Genomic DNA, 18,220 nt, shown 5'->3' on the forward strand with positions numbered 1-18,220 from the left:
ATGTATTTACAAAATAATTGTCAAATTTTTAGCAGTAACATTATAAATAAGATCCAACACAACTCATACGGTTTTGTTTAAACATTTATTAAGAGACCAGGAAATTCTTAAAGATATTAAAAATACCACAAATAAAAGAAAAACCCAAGGGTAGCTTTTTAATAAATAACAAATGTTGTTAATTTTTTATCACTATAGGTAAGTTTTTGGGTGAGTTTTGGCAAATTGAATAACATTAGACATTTTACAAAATATAATTAAAGTTCTCAAAAACAAAAAAGCTTTGAAAAAAATAAAGATAATGATCGGCTCCGTGCAATTTTTTGCATACCTTCCTACACCAGCAGTGCGATTTTGAATGCTCTTTAAGGGGTAGAGAAAGCATTGCTGGCATGTATGGAATTTACGTACTAATTACGAGCTTGCAACGCTTTCTTACCCTCTAGAGAGCATTCAAAATCCCACTGCAGTTGAAGTTAGGGCTGGCAGTCAATGAAAGAAACAACATATTTATTTTAGATATTTATTTTAAATTGGCAAATAATCTAAAAATGTACCTTCGAAAAAACAAGTAAAAGGCTTCTAATACCTATTAAAAATAAATATTATTATGTAGGTATTTTTATCACATTATAATTTTACTTCTCAGGAGTGAACAAAGATTATGAGATCTGAAATGGATCTTTTACTGTGAACTGGAAGCTAAAGAATGTCTCTTCATAGGTATCCGCAGATTGCGTTGTCAGTCTCCCGAAGAGGAAGACCAAAAATATGATGGAACAACAATGTACAAGAAGTTTTTGACAGGACGGCTGCTTGCCAATAGGTAGAAGACGGTGTAAAAGAACTGTTATTGAAGAAAACGATGTTTAAATATGGATTGGAAATAACTGATACAATGATATAAGAATACAAAAATGTAGTTCTCTATGCACAGTTGGGTGCGGATAGGCGAACGGCAATGACGAAAAGGAGTAGCTCAAATTTTAAATGTTATATTTCAAGAATAGTATTGCGTAAGTTTTCCAATATCTTTAGTAAGAGTCGTTTCTTCAATGATTTCATTTTTGTCCCGGATCCCACAATTTGTTTTATACTTTCTCTAATCTCGTCATCTGTTTCTCCACTCCAATTTGCTTCTTCTACGTCTTTTTCATTTTCAAAGACGTTTGGTTTCTTTGTTATTGGAATCAAGTGAGTCTGACCAAGGAATAACGGATTAAACTTTGTTTGATTACTGTCAATTTTTTGGGTAACGTTTTTGCTTTGTTTTGATTTCTCCTCCATATCATCCTCACTCATTTCTTCATCTTCGCTAGTTTTATTAGCATTAGAATTATCTTGTTCATCACTTTCGTTTTCACATCGCTTACATTTTTTATTATCCTTATCATTTTCACCATCAGAATAATCTTCGTCATCATAAGTTTGTTCATTGCTTTTATTTTTATCGCGATGTTTATGTCTCACTCTGTTATTATTTATTTCACAATCTTTTCTTTTTACGCCTTTGCGTTTTATAATATCTTCAATTTTTTCCACTTTGCTTTCAACGTCTTCAGAATTTACATCTGATTTGTCATTTTCTGTTTCACTTTCAACTGAAGTATCGTGCATAATTGAAGTTATATTTAAAAGTTCAGAAGGTTCAATATTTGATAAAAGAATGTACGACCCATAACCAGGAATGAATACTGGATACGCTGCATAAGGTTCCTCACGAAATCCATCCTGATTTCTGAAAAATATAAACAAACCATTAGAAGAAAATCCCAAGTCTTTGAGTATTCAGTTATTTTGATCAGCATCATAATATATTACCCATTGCTCATCATGTTCATAAACAAATCAGTTCCTCCAGAGAATAATTTTGAAGTAAAATAGACCAGAAAAGGTCTAACTATATTCCCCAGGATTCTTCCAGGTAAACCTATCAAAGGTTGAATAAGGGTCACTGAAAGAAGAAAATAAACCAATCAATTTTAAAACCCACTAAGGTGGTTAGTTTTTAATATTCAAGTTTGTTCACTTTGATACAGAATATGTATCGCAGTACACCATTGAAATAATTACTTAATTAAATTGGGGTTATTTAGATCATGAATAGTTAGTAGCCGGTAGGCATAATATAAAAAAATTTACATTTTTATTTAGATATTTTTATTACAACTAAACTGAATGTCGGAAAAATTAAATTCGTTGAAATAGGAAAAAAGCCAAGCATAATAATGAATGTATTTAAATATGGCGAACTATTGAGAAAGTGGATGAAATTATGTTTTTGGGTATGTCTACTATCGTATTAGAATGTTCATATACATATTTATTTAAGCAGGCGTTTTTAAACCAAAATATTTCATAGTCCCTGGGCTGGCAATGGAAGATTAAAACTGATTATCTCACCATCATGTATGTAACAAAAACGATCAAGATACAACAACAACAAACCATCACACCGTTTCCCCGTAAGGGTAGGTGGAGAGGATAGAACACCACGTCACTCTATCTTTGCATACCTATCTCGCTTTCTCTACATTCATACATCTTCTCATGCACGCGCGCCGATTATTCCGACTTTTGACATGTCCGTATTCAAGTAATTTTTGGATTGGGTCATGCGTCATGCCATGTCTTTCTCGGTCTTCCTCTATTTCTGCATCCATCAACATTCGCATTGTAAATATTTTTAGTCGTTCTTTCGCTATCCATTCGCTCTACATGTCCAAACCAACGCAGAGCTCCTTTCTTGATTTTATCGGTAATACCTTTCTCAGCCTTACATAATGTACGGATCTCGACATTTGTGCATCTATCGTTCATAGTTTTACCACACATTCGCCTGAGATATCGCATTTCGACAGCATTCAGCCTACTTTCATCCCTGTTTAAGTCCATACTTCGCTCCCATACTGATGTCCACCCTGATGGGTCGGGACCAAAACTTCATTGTGAACGGCTAATTTTGCCTCTTGCGACAGACATTTATTTGCCAAGGTTGATTTAAGTGCACCGTTCACTCTGTTCCCGGCACTCACCTTCCTTGCAATATCTTTCTTGGTCATTCCATCCCTAGAAAACATACTTCCCAAATATACAAATTTCTCTACCTGTTTTCATATATGGGGTTAATTCACAAAGATTTCACATTTAGTCATACTTTCATTTATTTCAAAAACCATCAGATTCTATTTATCGACATTCATCAGCAAATCGCTTCCCTTGCATACATCGTGGACTTTTTTGCTACCAAGAATTGCAGTTCCTCTTTGTTGTTAGCAAGAAGGATGGCATCGTCAGCATACAAAGGACAATTGACATTTAGATCACCCATTGTTGCTTCCATTCTTAAGCCTTTCAGTTCTTTCATACAGATATGTGCCCTATGCTCCATTTGGTGTGGAAATGAAATGCTGATGATTAATATTTCATTGTTCCTGGACTGGAACTTGGGCTGGTATTCTGAACGCTTTAACAGCGTGTAAGTTACGTGCTAATTACGCGCTATCAAAGCTTTTTCTATCCCCGCGATAGCCTATGTGATAAATGATCCATCTTCCCTGCATTTGGTTTACCAATACAGTACCTTATGCCTTCAAATATCTTTCTTTATTTGGTTAACCATAATGTCTAAACGTGTTTTTTTTTTTTAAATTAATTTTTATTGTTTACTTTTTAGCATGAACACTTGACAAATCATCTAATATGCTCAATGATCATATTTTGTAAATTTATTGATATGATTTTAAGTTGCTAGAATTCCACTTGTACATGCACTTTGTAGCTGCAAGACGATTGGCAATCTTGATTCAATATGTAAATGTTATCAAACATAAAACACTTAAATTTTGCTAATGGGATCTAGAATTTCAATTGTCCAAGCGCTCAGTAGCTGCAAGACTTATTATAATCCAACTAGTCTTTTTTAATTTTATTATTACTTGTATTTTAATTTTTGTTTTAACATCATTCATCTTCATTGTCAAATTAAAACATTATGTAAATGGGGGCTAGATTACTTACCGTCCATGCCCTCTGTAGCTGCAAGACATGTTGTAATCTAGCTCCTATCTGTTATAATTTATAATTGAAATAGATCAAAATTAGAACCTAGGAACTAGAATCCCAATCGTCCATGCGCTCTGTGGCTGCAAGAGGTGCTGGGATATTCATTTATTGTACAGCGCACTTGAGGTGATTTTCACAAAAATTGCGCTACATAAATTATCCAACTATAATAATAATATGTGGTTTTCGCCAAATTTCCTATATGTGTGTTTAGCACATTTACTCGGTAGAGGCGTTCAAATTTATTTGCTACCTATCGGACCCAAGATGTAGCAATTCCTACCGTAAGTACCAATATTGTCTCCGGCCCCATAATAACAACTAAACTGTCATCGTGTTTGCATGTGCCTTTGATATTCTCACCGCGATCGCGAATAAGTTATTTTTGCGATCAATAATTCATTTAATCCACTGAGTCGTGTAATCGCATATAATAATCAAGAAACCACATCAAGTGCCTCTCCTTCCTGGCCACAGGATCTGATCTGAGAAGTTCCGAACAATAAGGTACCAGAACCCCAGTACAAGGTAGGTAATTGCATTCATTGTATTAGGGTTCGGTGGCAAAGTAAATAAAGATAACTCAAATCCGCGAGCCAGACTAATTCGAGCGTTCATCTGCTAACAGGCAATTGGTGCGATCAATATGCCCAACTGGATGCGGAAAGGGAATGATGATGATGTTTATAATAGGTAATATTTTAGTTACATATAACGTCTATGGCAACATTCGCAAATGTTTTCATCCTCTCTGGTTGCAGGTCGTCCTTAACTTCCATTTCATGTTTACAGTCACAGTCGTCCTTTTCGTCATCAGCTTTACTTTGAATAGAGTCTTCATCATTTTTCCTCATTGGCTGACCTCTTTTGCTATTCAATTTATGCCTGGCATCACTGTTTGAATCATTTTGTTGTGTTTGATACAGCGGGTTTTTTGGCATCGGTCTAAATTGCATTTGAGGGGATGTTTTTTCATTTTGAACAGTTCCTTTCCATTGAATCGGAGTAGAGTGAGTGCCATAAATTAATAATGCCCCGAACAAAAAATTAGCAAACCGCATTATCTGTAAATAAAAGGTTTCGTAAACTTTAATCAATTATAAATATTCTTTTTTAAGCACTAACTTCATGGTTATTCATTAAAATAAAATAAACAAACACAACTTTGTTTTTAACCACTTATTTTTTATTTTTTCTACCGACCGGTTTCAAAGCTATACAAGCTTCTTTATCAAGGTTTACTTAACTAATTAATCATATCCCATTTTATTTTATTAGTGCTGCGTATGGAGTTAATAAATGAAAACTTTTTGTCCTGGGGTGGGAAGCGTAATTTATTTAGTTTAACTTTAGCCCACTTCTGTCTAGTTTTAAAGATTGTACCCATCTCAAATTACGCTTCCCACCCTTACAAGACAAAAATACTTTATTTATTAGCTCCATACGCTCCATACGTAACTTCTAGATGTAGGTTCTGCAGTGCAGATGAGGAAACGCCTATACACATTCTATGTGAATGTGATGCTTTACATCATAAAAGGAGCCTCATCCTCAGGGGACCATTGGTTAAATCTGAGGATATTAAAGAGCACTCTCCCTACCCAATAGCCCGATATTTTACGGATTTGGGCTTGGAGGGGAAGATTTAGCAAAATATAAACTCTCGCCTTCCAGACAGTAGCCTCATAGTATAGTGTAATTTTTTATATATATTTTTATTTTGTTAATTTTTGTTTTTAATTTTTGTATAAAATTGTAAGATTCAATATGTTCATTTATTTATAATTTTCTCAAACTGAACGGTTTGGGTAGGCAGGAAGAAATTGCATGAAGGCAATATGCCCCCCCTTATATCTATATATATTGTATATGTAAAGTGTCAAATTAATAAATAAATAAATAGCCAGGCTCTTTATAGACCTGGGCTTGGAGGGCGAGAACTATTCACGGAGACCCGTCACAATAGATCTTCACAGGTCGCAGTGACGTCAGGAGCTTGAATAGCACTGACCCTCACCTCTATGAATAAAAATAATAGCTCCATACGCAGCATTGATAAAATAAAATAGGATATAATTCATTTGTTAAGTATACCTTGATAAAGAAGCTTATATATCTTTGAAACCGGTCAGTAAAAAAAATAAAAATAAGTGGTTGAAGACAAAGTTTTTTTATATTTCTTTATTGAATCAATCAATTAATTTATTTTATGTAATTACCTACGCGCTGTAGAGTAACGTTTACCTACTATGCAACGGGTTCGATTCGTGAGAAAATGGCCAATAAATACAATACAATAAAATAATTCAAATTGTTATGTACTGTAAATAATATGTTAAATTTTCGTTGGTCAAACTTATTTTTTTCAGAAATGAGAAAACAAAATAATGTTAGGAAAATGACGCTTTTTATTTTAATTTAATTTCCTGGTAATCTTTTACTTAAGATATTACTGAAATATTCATGTATTAAAATAAAACAAATAGATACAAAGTTTACAAAATGTAGAGGAGACGAACCGAATATGACATATGTCCCTAATATGAGATGAATGTGTTTCTTAAAAACTAAGTAAGAACGCCCTCTTTTACCCAGCGTAGGTACTTACTTCCCCACCAACCTACAAAAACTTGTTGGTAAACGCCCGGATGCCAGAAGCCTCACAAGCGTCAGAGACAGCGATTGCGGTTTTTTCATTACCGATTTGATATTTACGAAGCTTTAATTTATTATGTCTAAATATTATTTCTCCACAAAATAATCACTCATATCGGCCTCGTGGCGTAATGGTCAGCGCGTTTGCTTAGCATGAAAGAGGTCTTGGGTTCGATTCCCGACATGATTGAAATGAACTATTTATTTAAAAGGTTAAACACACCAGAATATTTCATAGTCCCTGGACTGGTACCTGAAGTGTAAGACTGATCATCTTATCTTCATGTAACAAAAAACTGATCAAGGTACTCTGCGATTGGTGTACCAATGCAGTACCCTATGCACCATTAGGTGCGGAAAGGGAATGATGATGATGAAATAATCACTATTTTACGGATCGACAATATTATAGTCCAAAGTATATGTTTTCATGTTTTGAAATTGAATTCAAGGAGATTTTATTCTGCGAATATATTTGTTTTATTGATATTGTTCCTAATGATCTGGGTGATCCTTATATGAAATTTTGTCTTAATATATTACTAAATTAGATTTTTTAAATATAACCCAAAAATTATTTATATTTTACAGGTTGTATCCAGGTTCCACAGACTCCTTATAAAACAGAACGGATTTTTTTGCAAAATAAAAGGAACATTTAGACAAAAGGCACGAAATCAAAAACAAGGAGTGAATCCAGAGCAAAGTCTGCCTTCACTGGAGTCATACATTAAGTATTTGGGTTCCGATAATATTGATATCACATGAGATTGTTGCATGCTAAATGAAACAATCTGAGTATCCCATATTAGGAGCTTTTTTTAAAAAATGATTTTTTAATATTATTTTACTTTTTGTAATGCTGATATTTGCACTTTAAAAAAAAAATATTTCCACATTTTATGCTCCCGAAGATTTCAGTGTGTAATACTTAATAAACAACTTGATCATAATATATAAAACTATTTCCCTAATCTATTTTATATTTGGTACATCTCAACATATTTTTTTAATTGTTTTTTATTGGTTGATGTATATATTTTTTCAATACTTTTATTAAAGTAAAGATTAAACACTCTCACATCAATTACAATAGTAGTATCATACGGTATAATTTAAAAAAGGAAATAATAATGCATTTATAATAATTATACTCTGACATTTGAGATATATTCCTCAGCTTTTTTTCTATTCTTTTAGCTGTCCTAGACTAGACTAGAGGCTAGTCCGAGACTAGGACTAGAGTTTTGTAATCATTGATATTCATTTTGCTTCCAGAAAATATATCTCCATGCTTAAAAATAATTTTAAGTTTTTGTGCCAAAAGAATTAAGCGTCTGTTCGTAATTTGTTTTGTCTTTCGAATTATATAACATAATAACTTTTAAATTCCCATCATAATAAGCCAGACATAGGCAGATGAAAAACTCATAAAAAAAGAAGAAGAATAGGCCAGAAAGCTCATTTATATTGGTAGATAACCCAAAAATTAAAACATCGCATTGATTTATTTATTAATTGCAATATCACCGGAAATCGAACCCGGGGTCTCCGTACGTAAAGCAAGCTATGTTATCTACTAATCTACTTGACATTACACGACAAAGGCCGCATTAAAATGACTGTCCATGGAAGTAAATCATATCAAAATCTATATTTAATTGAAGTTATTACTTAATCAATATTAAAAATGACTCACCTGGGTACTTTCTTTTCTATTTGTTAATCTGTGCAAACATAAATATACATAATATGCACAGTAAATCAAAACGCTGTCAACCACTTTCTGACAAATAAATATACGTAAAATCTATTGCAAATTTTAAATAAAGTCACAATCAATCAATTACCTAACCAATTTGCACAATCATGAAAACACATTATCACACATTAAAATGTTTACGTACATTTTATTAAATTGATAGTTGGAGTTGGCAGATTATTTCTTTAAAATATAAATTTCACAGCAGCTAGGAGGACACTTAATTTTTCTTTGGTATTTAGTGGAATCAATTGGTTAAACGACACTTATAATACTGTAATTATAAATCTGTATAAACTCGTTCGCTGTAAAATAGTTACTGAATGATGGATTCGAGTGTTTTGCAATAATTTGTGTTTGACCTAGAAATTTGATTAGACGAAACTTGAATACATTTGGGGAAAAAATATTGCTAATTTCTTAAGTTCATAAGAAATATGTTACCGCTATTTTAATTTTGCATAAAAAAAACATTTAAAATGCGAGAAAAGCATTATTGACAAATTCAAGAAAGGAGTTGATGGTTTGGACATGTAGAGCGAATGGACGGCGAAAGAACGGCTAAAATGGAGCGTTTTTCAAGGAGCAAGGAGGAGAAGGATTTTAATTTTTTGCATGCGTTTACACTTTGCTTTATATCTGGCCACGCAGATGATTAAACGTCGAGTAAATATGAACACGTGTCATCAAACATGATAATTTTCATTTAACACATTTTTGCGATCTAAACTCTGGCAATTACTGGGACCTCTTTTGCTTACAACATCCACAAATGTATTTAAAAAGTTGATTTTTCCACACTTCCTCTTTTCAAAATAGATGGCACAGAAATTCCACTCATGATTTCAGTCAAAAACTTAGGTATTATCATACATAAGCCTTAAGGGTGGCACGATCAGGTTAACGAAGCAAAGTGTAGTCGCATCTAAAAAAATCGAATCCCCATATTAATATCTTAACCACTATCTCGGGGGTAGAGAAGATTCAGAATATCACCCCAGGCGCCAATATTACTTTTAAATGAATAAAAATTAACATCAACCATTCATATGCTGTACCCTTCAAATATTTACTATTATTATGTAGTAGAGAAAGTTATTGCTATTTTTGTTAATAAACTACGTTTATTATTATTATTTTATGAAATATTTCTGACTCAAAAATAGAGAATCGAACCCAAAATCTTATGGTTAGTAGTCAAACGCGCTATATTATAAAATAAATTATATTTAATAACTATATTTTAATATTATTTTGTTAATTTTAATGCTACCATTATTTTGTATATTTGATTATATGTGATTCTTAATTCGTATAATTTATATTTTAAAAATTATTTCTGATTATCTTTTTCGCATTGTATTCTTTAGAATTTTATTATTTATGACATTTACGTTTTTTTTCTAGATTTTTATTCTATGTCATTATAATTTGATGTAATTAATTTTACTATGTATTTTATTGTTATTTATTGTGGCTTGACACGGGCATCGCCTAAAAAGCCTTAATAAGTTCATTAATATTTAAACTAGTGTAATTTTTAATTAATAAATTAATAAAATGCTTCACGAGGCAAGAAATAATATAAACCTCAGACAAGTGGGAACTTAAATATCAAAACAAAGGCAGATAAATTCTTATTATAACCACTTCAGTTATTTTGGTCAAGTGTGTAGTGGCGCCTTAGGTTAGATATATGAATAGTCAATATGTAGACAAAAATATTATTATGTGTGAAAATAATTATCACTATTTGCAGAAAAAACCATGTTTAACTGTGTTCTTTTCAAAACATCTATAATAAATGTATTTTTACTTTACTGTTAGCTGTGGTCAGGGTTGCCATTTACTTGAGAAAATTTCTTAGAAAATAATATTTCGCGAAACTTTCTCCCGGAGTCCTTGGTCACGTGGAAAATCATAAATGTAAAAATCGTCGTTATCTCACCCTTCCCGTACCTATTGGTGCATATGCCGATGCATTACACACCAATCGCGGCGTATCCTGATCATTTTTGTTACATGAATGTAAGACGATCAGTCGTACTACGAATCTAACCCAGAAGGCCCGAACCATTACATTACGAGGCGGACTTATCCCTATGCTTAAGAGTAGCCATCGAGTCAAAAGCACTAGTCCAGGATTCTGGTTTTTTTAAACACATAACTGCATTATTTATCTGCACGGGCACAGACAATAGACTTTAAAACTTGCTTTATATTTATGTCCAGACTTGTTTGAAATAAAATCTGTGCTAGGTCAGTACTTGCGAGAAAGTTCAGTCGTATTTTATTTGGTTTTTATCAGTTAAATAACTATCAAACTAAGCCATTTTTTATATACCTTTCGTATAAAATCACAGCGATGAAAATATTCATCGCTATGATTTTTTTTCATTTTTCTGATTTAAAACATAAGAGTATATATTATTATTTATTGTGTATGCAGATAATTGGTAGAATTCCACATTAAATTTGGTAATGTATCCAAGGCGGCCTCCGTGGTGTAGTTGTCAAGACGCTTGACTCACGCACGGAAGGTTCCGGGTTCGATTCCCGGTGAGAACACAAAAATTAAAATGTAATTTTTCTCAAGCCTGGGTGTTCTGTGATGTAATTCACCACTGTAATTGGGCCTCCTGGCCTGTTGTGGTGCAAAAAAAAAATAATAATAATAAAAAATAAAAAATAAAAAAATAAATAAAACAATATTTGAGTTTGTCCAAATGTTCGTAGACAAAAGACTGGATTTCACCCCCTCGGGAAAATTTTCTCGGGAAATCCAGTCTTTTGTCTACGAATATTTGGACAAACTCATATATTGTAATGAAACCAACTGGTTCAAGAAGAAGTTTAAAAATTGAAAAAATGTTTTCAGGCGTTGCTTAGTATGTGAAATATTTCAGTCAAATGAATCTCTTCACAACAATAAAGGTTTCAGCTCTTTAAATTCACTAAAATCAACAAATGGAAGAATTGAAGAAATATGGATGTTCAAACATGGGCAAAATGGTGAATTTGCACAGTGTGTAAAGTGGCCACTTAAACCAGCTAATGACAGGTCATAAGCCCTGTAAATACTACAGCCTAGACATCCATATTCCCTTATTTAAGGTATTCTCCATCCCTGTTGTAATTTGTTAAAATAAAACAAGTTTATTGGATTATAATTCTAATTTATTTTTATTTCTTTAAATATACAAAGGGTATATTGTGACGCGTTTCGTCTTGTTAGGACATTTTCAAACAAACAAACTTTAATATTTACAATGTTTCCTTATATACTAAAAATAATTGCTTTTTCATGATTGTGGATTTCTATACTATATCTATTATATTCTATAGTTTGTTTGAACGTGTCCTATCAAGACGAAACGCGTCACAATATACCCTTTATATATTTTTAAAAATAAATCAGAATTATAATCCAATAAACTTGTTTTATTTTGGATACGTTGCCAAATTTAGAGTGTATATTTTAAAATTGCTTCCCCCGTGACGTCATAAGTTTCCGTCGGTGAGTTGTTCTGTCAGCAAATCGCAACTTAAATAAAAGTAGAGCCTAAGTTGATTCACAAGAACTTGTGACGTAGTTAAAAGTAAAATTATTTTGTTATACATTTGCGAGAAAATTCGAGGTAAAATGAAATGTTCAAATTTTTAGCGCGTGTATAAACGCACGACTCTTGTTTTAAATAAATATCATCGTCATGTCTCTATCCACAATCTGTGGTGCATAAGGCCCTGCATTGGTACACCAATTGCATAATCAAATTACTAACTTAAGATATTTCCACCTCAGTATCATTGAAGGTTATTTTTAGCGAATAAAAGCCTATTACGTTATACTTTTTTGTATTACTATGAAAGCGTAGAGTCCAGCGCATTTTTTAAAGTTATTCAAAAACTAATTAAATTTTCTTTTTACATTTTTAATTTAAAGTTGAAAATTCAAGTCTGACTCGCTCGAACGTAAATCCTCAATCTGAGGTCAAAACTTTTGTAGCTTTCGTTAATGTTACGAAGCTGAGTATTTTATGCGTAAAAGTACAATTCAAATAAAATGATAAACTAAAAATATCCCGAAAAAACCTTCGGCAAATTTGAAAAAAAAAACCGTTCCGAAAATTTTCAAAAACCCATTTGAAAAATCAAAACACGAAAACCATGCAGTATCGCGGAACATACATGGGGTGATTCAAATTATATTTTTCCTTTGAACGTCACTTCTCCGGCCACCTGTATATGTATTTCCATGAATAAATAAATTAAAAAATATATATATATTATAGATTGATAGAGAATATTCACAATTCAATTATACCCAAAGGTACCGGATCAAAGTCAGTGGCAGCGAGGTGAAAACCCTGTCAGTGAATTTGACATAATCGAGGTTTGACGTCAATCCACCAGGACTCATATAGAAAGTGACTTATTAAGAATGGTTCAAAGGTGGTTGAAAAATTATTAGTGTCAGTAAATAAAAAATGAACACTTTAACAAGTTTTATTGGGCTGGTATCTGAATTAAATGATTTATAAGGTTTATTTTTTATGCTTTATATACGACTTATAAAATATTAAATACAAAATTAAAATTTTTGACCCTTTTGATCAGTCGGTTTTTTTATTGGCTTGAAGCTAATTCTTTTAGCAATAAGTCCGCCAAAGTCGTTATTCCCGGATGTCAATATATATCATGACGGTGGGATTACTCTTAGGTGAGCGATTTCCAAATTGTAATATCTATGTCAATTTTACATGACGATTTACATTTTTTTCTCTTTTCGATTTAATAAATCTGAAATATATATTTTGTAATGTGTCGAGAATTAATTGGATGCTCTGTAATGTTCTCAATGTAACTAAAAAGAAATAAATTATTTTTACTTGATGTTTTAAATAAATAAAGATGGGTGTTATATAGGCGGCATTTTATTTTTACTGAGTAAATATCCGATATCCAGACAGCCTTCATGCTGTTGAATGTGGCGCCTGCTATTCCTAGCCGCACTATTATATTACACTAGATATTTTCCGTAACATATACTCCCAGGTATTTGAAACTCTCAACCCTTTCGATAACTTGGCTATTCAATAAAACTGGTGAAACAGCAAACGGACCGTTACTTTTGAAGTGACATATTATTTTTGATTACGTAGATTCACACCTTGCATGGGAATTTCGCATGTGTTTGCTGGTTTTTACAAGCCAAAGAAACAAATTAATACGGTAAAAATTATGAGTTTTTTGCCAGTTCAGTTCCTGGAATAATTATTTGTATATTTTTTTGCTAATTTAGTGTTATTGTTTTTGAAGGGTAGGTAACTATACCGATAGTTACCGATAAGGACAGTTATAATGGTAATAAAAACGTAAATAAGATATTGTTAGAAATTGAATAAAACAACCAGAATTATCTTCTTTAACTTTTAAAAGACTGTGGTAAATAATCCGTTTGCGCGCGGTCAATAAGAGAATATTCCTTTTTTTACTAGTGGTAACATCGTGTTACCACTAGTAAAAGAAGGAATATTCTCAAGTTCAGACATTTGAAAAAAAAAACATGGAATCATACTGTTTAATAATTCCGTTTCCATGATTTATGCGAATTAACATGAAAGATTGCCCTGTTATAGCAAAATAAATTAAAAATCACAAATACGCCATTCATTTATTTATTTATTTGACACTTTATATACATATACAATAAATATACATATCGGGCATATTGCTTTAAGGCAATTTCTTCCTACACCCAAACCGTTCAGTTTGAGAAAATTATAAATACATGGACATATTGAATCTTACAATTTTATACAAAAATTAAAAGCAAAGATTAACAAAAATAAATATACATATAAAAAAAAAAATAACACTTTACTATGAAGAGAGGAGAGGGGATGGGAAGGAAAGAAGAAGGATAAAGGAACAATTTAAATATTTAGATAGTGACATTTCAAACTTGACTTAAATGTAAATAATGAAGGGGCGTCTCTAACATTAGTGGGTAGATTATTCCACAATCGAGCGGCTACTACTGTGAAAGAGGAGGCAAAAAAATTAGAGCGATGACAGGGTATTAAAAGGGTTCTCTCGTTACTAGAACGAAGAGATAGTCCGTGTTGTGAAAGAGGTTGGATGAGCTCTCTCAGATAAACAGGCGAAGTGGGATTATTTAAAATATTGTGAAGAAGTGATAGAATGTGAATGTTTCTTCTATGCCTGATACTGAGCCAGTCTAGTTGCGTCCGATACTTGGTTATGTGGTCAAATTCATGTTACGCGCGTGCATCCCCCATCACTGTTATCAACCGAATGAAGTTTAAATCTGTTTTAGACAACACCCGCCGCAGAACAGCGTCTCTATATTTCTTGCTTTGACTTCTTTCTTCGTGCTCTCTCTTGTATAAGGTATTTGTATATACGTGTTGCTGAATTAGCGGACATTCATAATTCGAGTAGAAAGGATAAATATTTTTACTATCAACATTTAGCATAGTTATACATATTTTACTTTTCAAATCGGATGTGAAAATGTCCATTTGAAGAGTACAAAAAATACGAATTCATCATTAAAAAAAATAAGAGAGATATATCAAGTCCTGTGTCCTATGTTGACTAGTGTTACATCACACAAGAGTTTAAAAAAAGCACAATTCTATGAAAAATGTTTCAACTAAAATATTTGTTAAAAAATAAACATGTTTTAAAGCATTATCGAAGGAATAATTTTACGTAGAAATAAAGGAAAATTTTACGAAAATGTATGTGATTTAAAATGCCCGTATTTCTTTTCAAAAACAAAAAAATAAGATTTTGCTTTGGCCACTTTCATGTTCAATTTATTATCTTCAAATTAATACACCAAATTTTAGTTCAATACTTAGTCTTTATATGAGAACCCAGATACCTAAGTTTAGTCTAAATTTGAAATGGCGTAATCTTCCGGTCTAAAAGTAATTATATTTTAGTTATATAAAACTTTTAAGTATATTTTTTAATGGAAATATCTTTAAAAAACATTGTTTTTATCTAATTTGAATATTAAAAGACGCTAAAACGAATCAAATAAAACCTTATGAACGAATTTATAGATGCGGAATATAACAACAACATTTGTACTGTAGGTACTAGGAAAAATTCGGAAGAACTTGGGACATCATGCGAAGTAGTTCATTTTTAAAAATATATTTTGGTTTCAAAAAACTTTGGCGTAGAATTTAATGCTTTAATTTTTACCACGCTTAAGAATACATTTTTGTATCCAATTTCTCGTTGGGCTGAACTTCATCATTTATGTTTTTTTTTTTAAATAGCATAGTTAAAATTGGAAAGTCTTCTAATTAACGGCAAAAAACATTCTGTATTAAAAAAAAATTAAACATTTGGATCGTTTTGAACAAAATATTGTAAAGCATGTTTTTTACATCATATTTTACAATATTGTCTTCAAAACAATCCAAATCTTTTAGAAAAATTTCTAACACGGAATATTTTTTGCAGTTAATAAAAAAACATTATAATTTCAGTTATGCAGGTTTTGTCAAAAACCCTTCCATTTTAAATCATATTTGAAAAAAATGACTATTTATAAATATTGTCTTTCTATACAAATTAGATTTTTGAGGATAACGGGTCTTGACATTTTCATAAATCTTAACTCCGATTCTTAAATTTAGAAACTTTATTATGTAGCTATTTACATAATTTTTCTGTCATATTCTGAATGAAAAGAAATGACAAAGTGCCTAAAAAGTCATTTACCGCTAATGATTTACAGGCGGTTTTGTTTTGTTCGATAAACTCACTTGACCCACTTTAAATGCAAAATACTTACGCACGGTAACATCTTGATAATTAAAAAAAGAGGCATTTATAAAATATATAAAGGTGGATATAAAGTAGACCTTTTTACACCCAGTAAATTATTTCTATGACTAAAAATTGTGTCAGTCTTAATTTTCAAAAATCTCCTAGGTAGGTACTTTTTTTTATTTTTTGTATTGTTTTATAATTTACATTTCTTTTAATTAAAAAAAGTACTGTTATTAGTATTTGAATTTATGTTTAATTGAAATATTATTGGTATATTTGAAGATATTTATGTTTATGCTTCAATTTTTATTAATTTTGGTATGTTTTTAAATTTACATTTATTCTATAACCTGGTAAATAGACCACGAAGTTAGCAACAAATTACAGCAATAAAACGAGCTGTAGGGAGGTACTTGGGTAACAATAGCTTATCTTATTATTTGTTTTGTACACCATTTTGTGAAAATGACCTAAATTATATTGTTATGGTATTGTTACAATCAATATAGTGTAAAGTTTCCGCTAACCAAATTTTGTAAAATTTCCATTTCCAACCTAAAAATTTCATTTTTCAATAAAAAATGTTAAAAGCGTCATCTATGAATAATTAGTTTCATATTTTCGTTTAGAATCACATTAAGGGCTTCTCTAGAAAATAAAGTTATACACAAATTCCCGCTATCAGTAAACATACAGGGCCTACTTATAAACCTGGTATAAAGTTACGCCTAAGTATAGTGGTCAGATTAGGATGGGAATACCATCCGAATATAACATTGCAATAAAAATGTTATTCCCTTCCTTATTCTGACAGTATGCCTATTGCCTAGGCGTAACATTGTACCCGGTGTATAAGTAAGCCCCTCATTCGCAAAAACAAGGGCACAAAGTTCATTTGAGCCATAGTTATAAATGTTTTCCGAAATAACAATAGCATCACTATGCTATTGTTTATTAACATTATCCTTCTTTCCTTTCCACTTTTACCCCCTGTAAAAAAAAGCTGTAGAACCAGATACATGGGAAAGCGTTTTATCAGAAAAAATACATTTTCAGTATTTAAATTGTTTATTTTGGGGTTAAAAATTTTGCTAAATGTTATTGTATATTTGTATATGACAACTTACCGATTTTTCTGTGTCTACCAGTTTCGAAACGTACCCTTTCTTCGTCAGGACACCAATTAAACTAATATGAAATCTTTTGGTTATTGTACAAAAATATTAAACCCACATGGCCGATTTGAAACCACATGTTTTTAGTAGGTAAACCTTACATGCACTGAGTATAGTGGGTTTTCCATGTTAGTTTAATTGGTGTCCTGATGAAGGGATGGGTGCGTCTCGCAACCGGTAGACATAGGAAAGTCGGTAAGTGATTAAATACACATATTTAGTACATACATTTTCTTCGCTTAATTGGCAATTTAAATATATTAAACTTTTTTATTTATTCATATAAAGACAAATATTAGAGGAAAAAAAAAACATATCTCTAACTCCAAAAGGCCAAGAGTCTTGTGTTGAGTTGGGATACAACAAAAAAGAAAGTAGAAGAACGATTATTATTAAACAATACAACAAAAAAAAATATTACATAAATTTCAATAAACATCTGGACTACACGCTTAACACTTTGTATCCCGGAGCCGTACCATATATGTTAGAGACGCCCCTTATTTACATTTAAGTCAAGATTGAAATGTCACTATCTAAATATTTAAATTGTTCCTTTATCCTTCTTTTTTCCTTCCCATCCCCTCTCCTCTTCATAGTATAGTGTTATTTGTTTTTTTTTTATGCATATATTTATTTTTGTTAATCTTTGCTTTTTATTTTTGTATAAAATTGTAAGATTCAATATGTCCATGTATTTATAATATTCTCAAACTGAACGGTTTGGGTAGGTAAGAAAAAATTG

At 31.5% G+C, this 18,220-nt stretch overlaps 1 protein-coding gene across 1 annotated transcript; it reads right to left on the reverse strand.

The window, feature by feature from the left end:
• Positions 1-631: 631 nt before the first annotated feature.
• LOC148280103 (uncharacterized) lies at positions 632-8,628 on the reverse strand. Its single transcript, XM_088228934.1, has 4 exons — positions 8,420-8,628; positions 4,775-5,129; positions 1,822-1,954; positions 632-1,738 (listed from the first exon to the last, which is right to left on the reverse strand). The coding sequence occupies exons 2-4, from the start codon at positions 5,124-5,126 to the stop codon at positions 994-996; spliced, it is 1,230 nt and encodes a 409-aa protein (XP_088085060.1). The 5' UTR covers positions 5,127-5,129; positions 8,420-8,628; the 3' UTR covers positions 632-993.
• Between the last annotated feature and the right edge of the window lie 9,592 nt (positions 8,629-18,220).

This window comes from Micrasema longulum, unplaced genomic scaffold (genome assembly GCF_059751315.1).
Source record: "Micrasema longulum isolate JH-2025_06_02 unplaced genomic scaffold, ASM5975131v1 h1tg000615l, whole genome shotgun sequence".
NCBI classification, from domain to species: Eukaryota; Metazoa; Arthropoda; class Insecta; order Trichoptera; family Brachycentridae; genus Micrasema; species Micrasema longulum.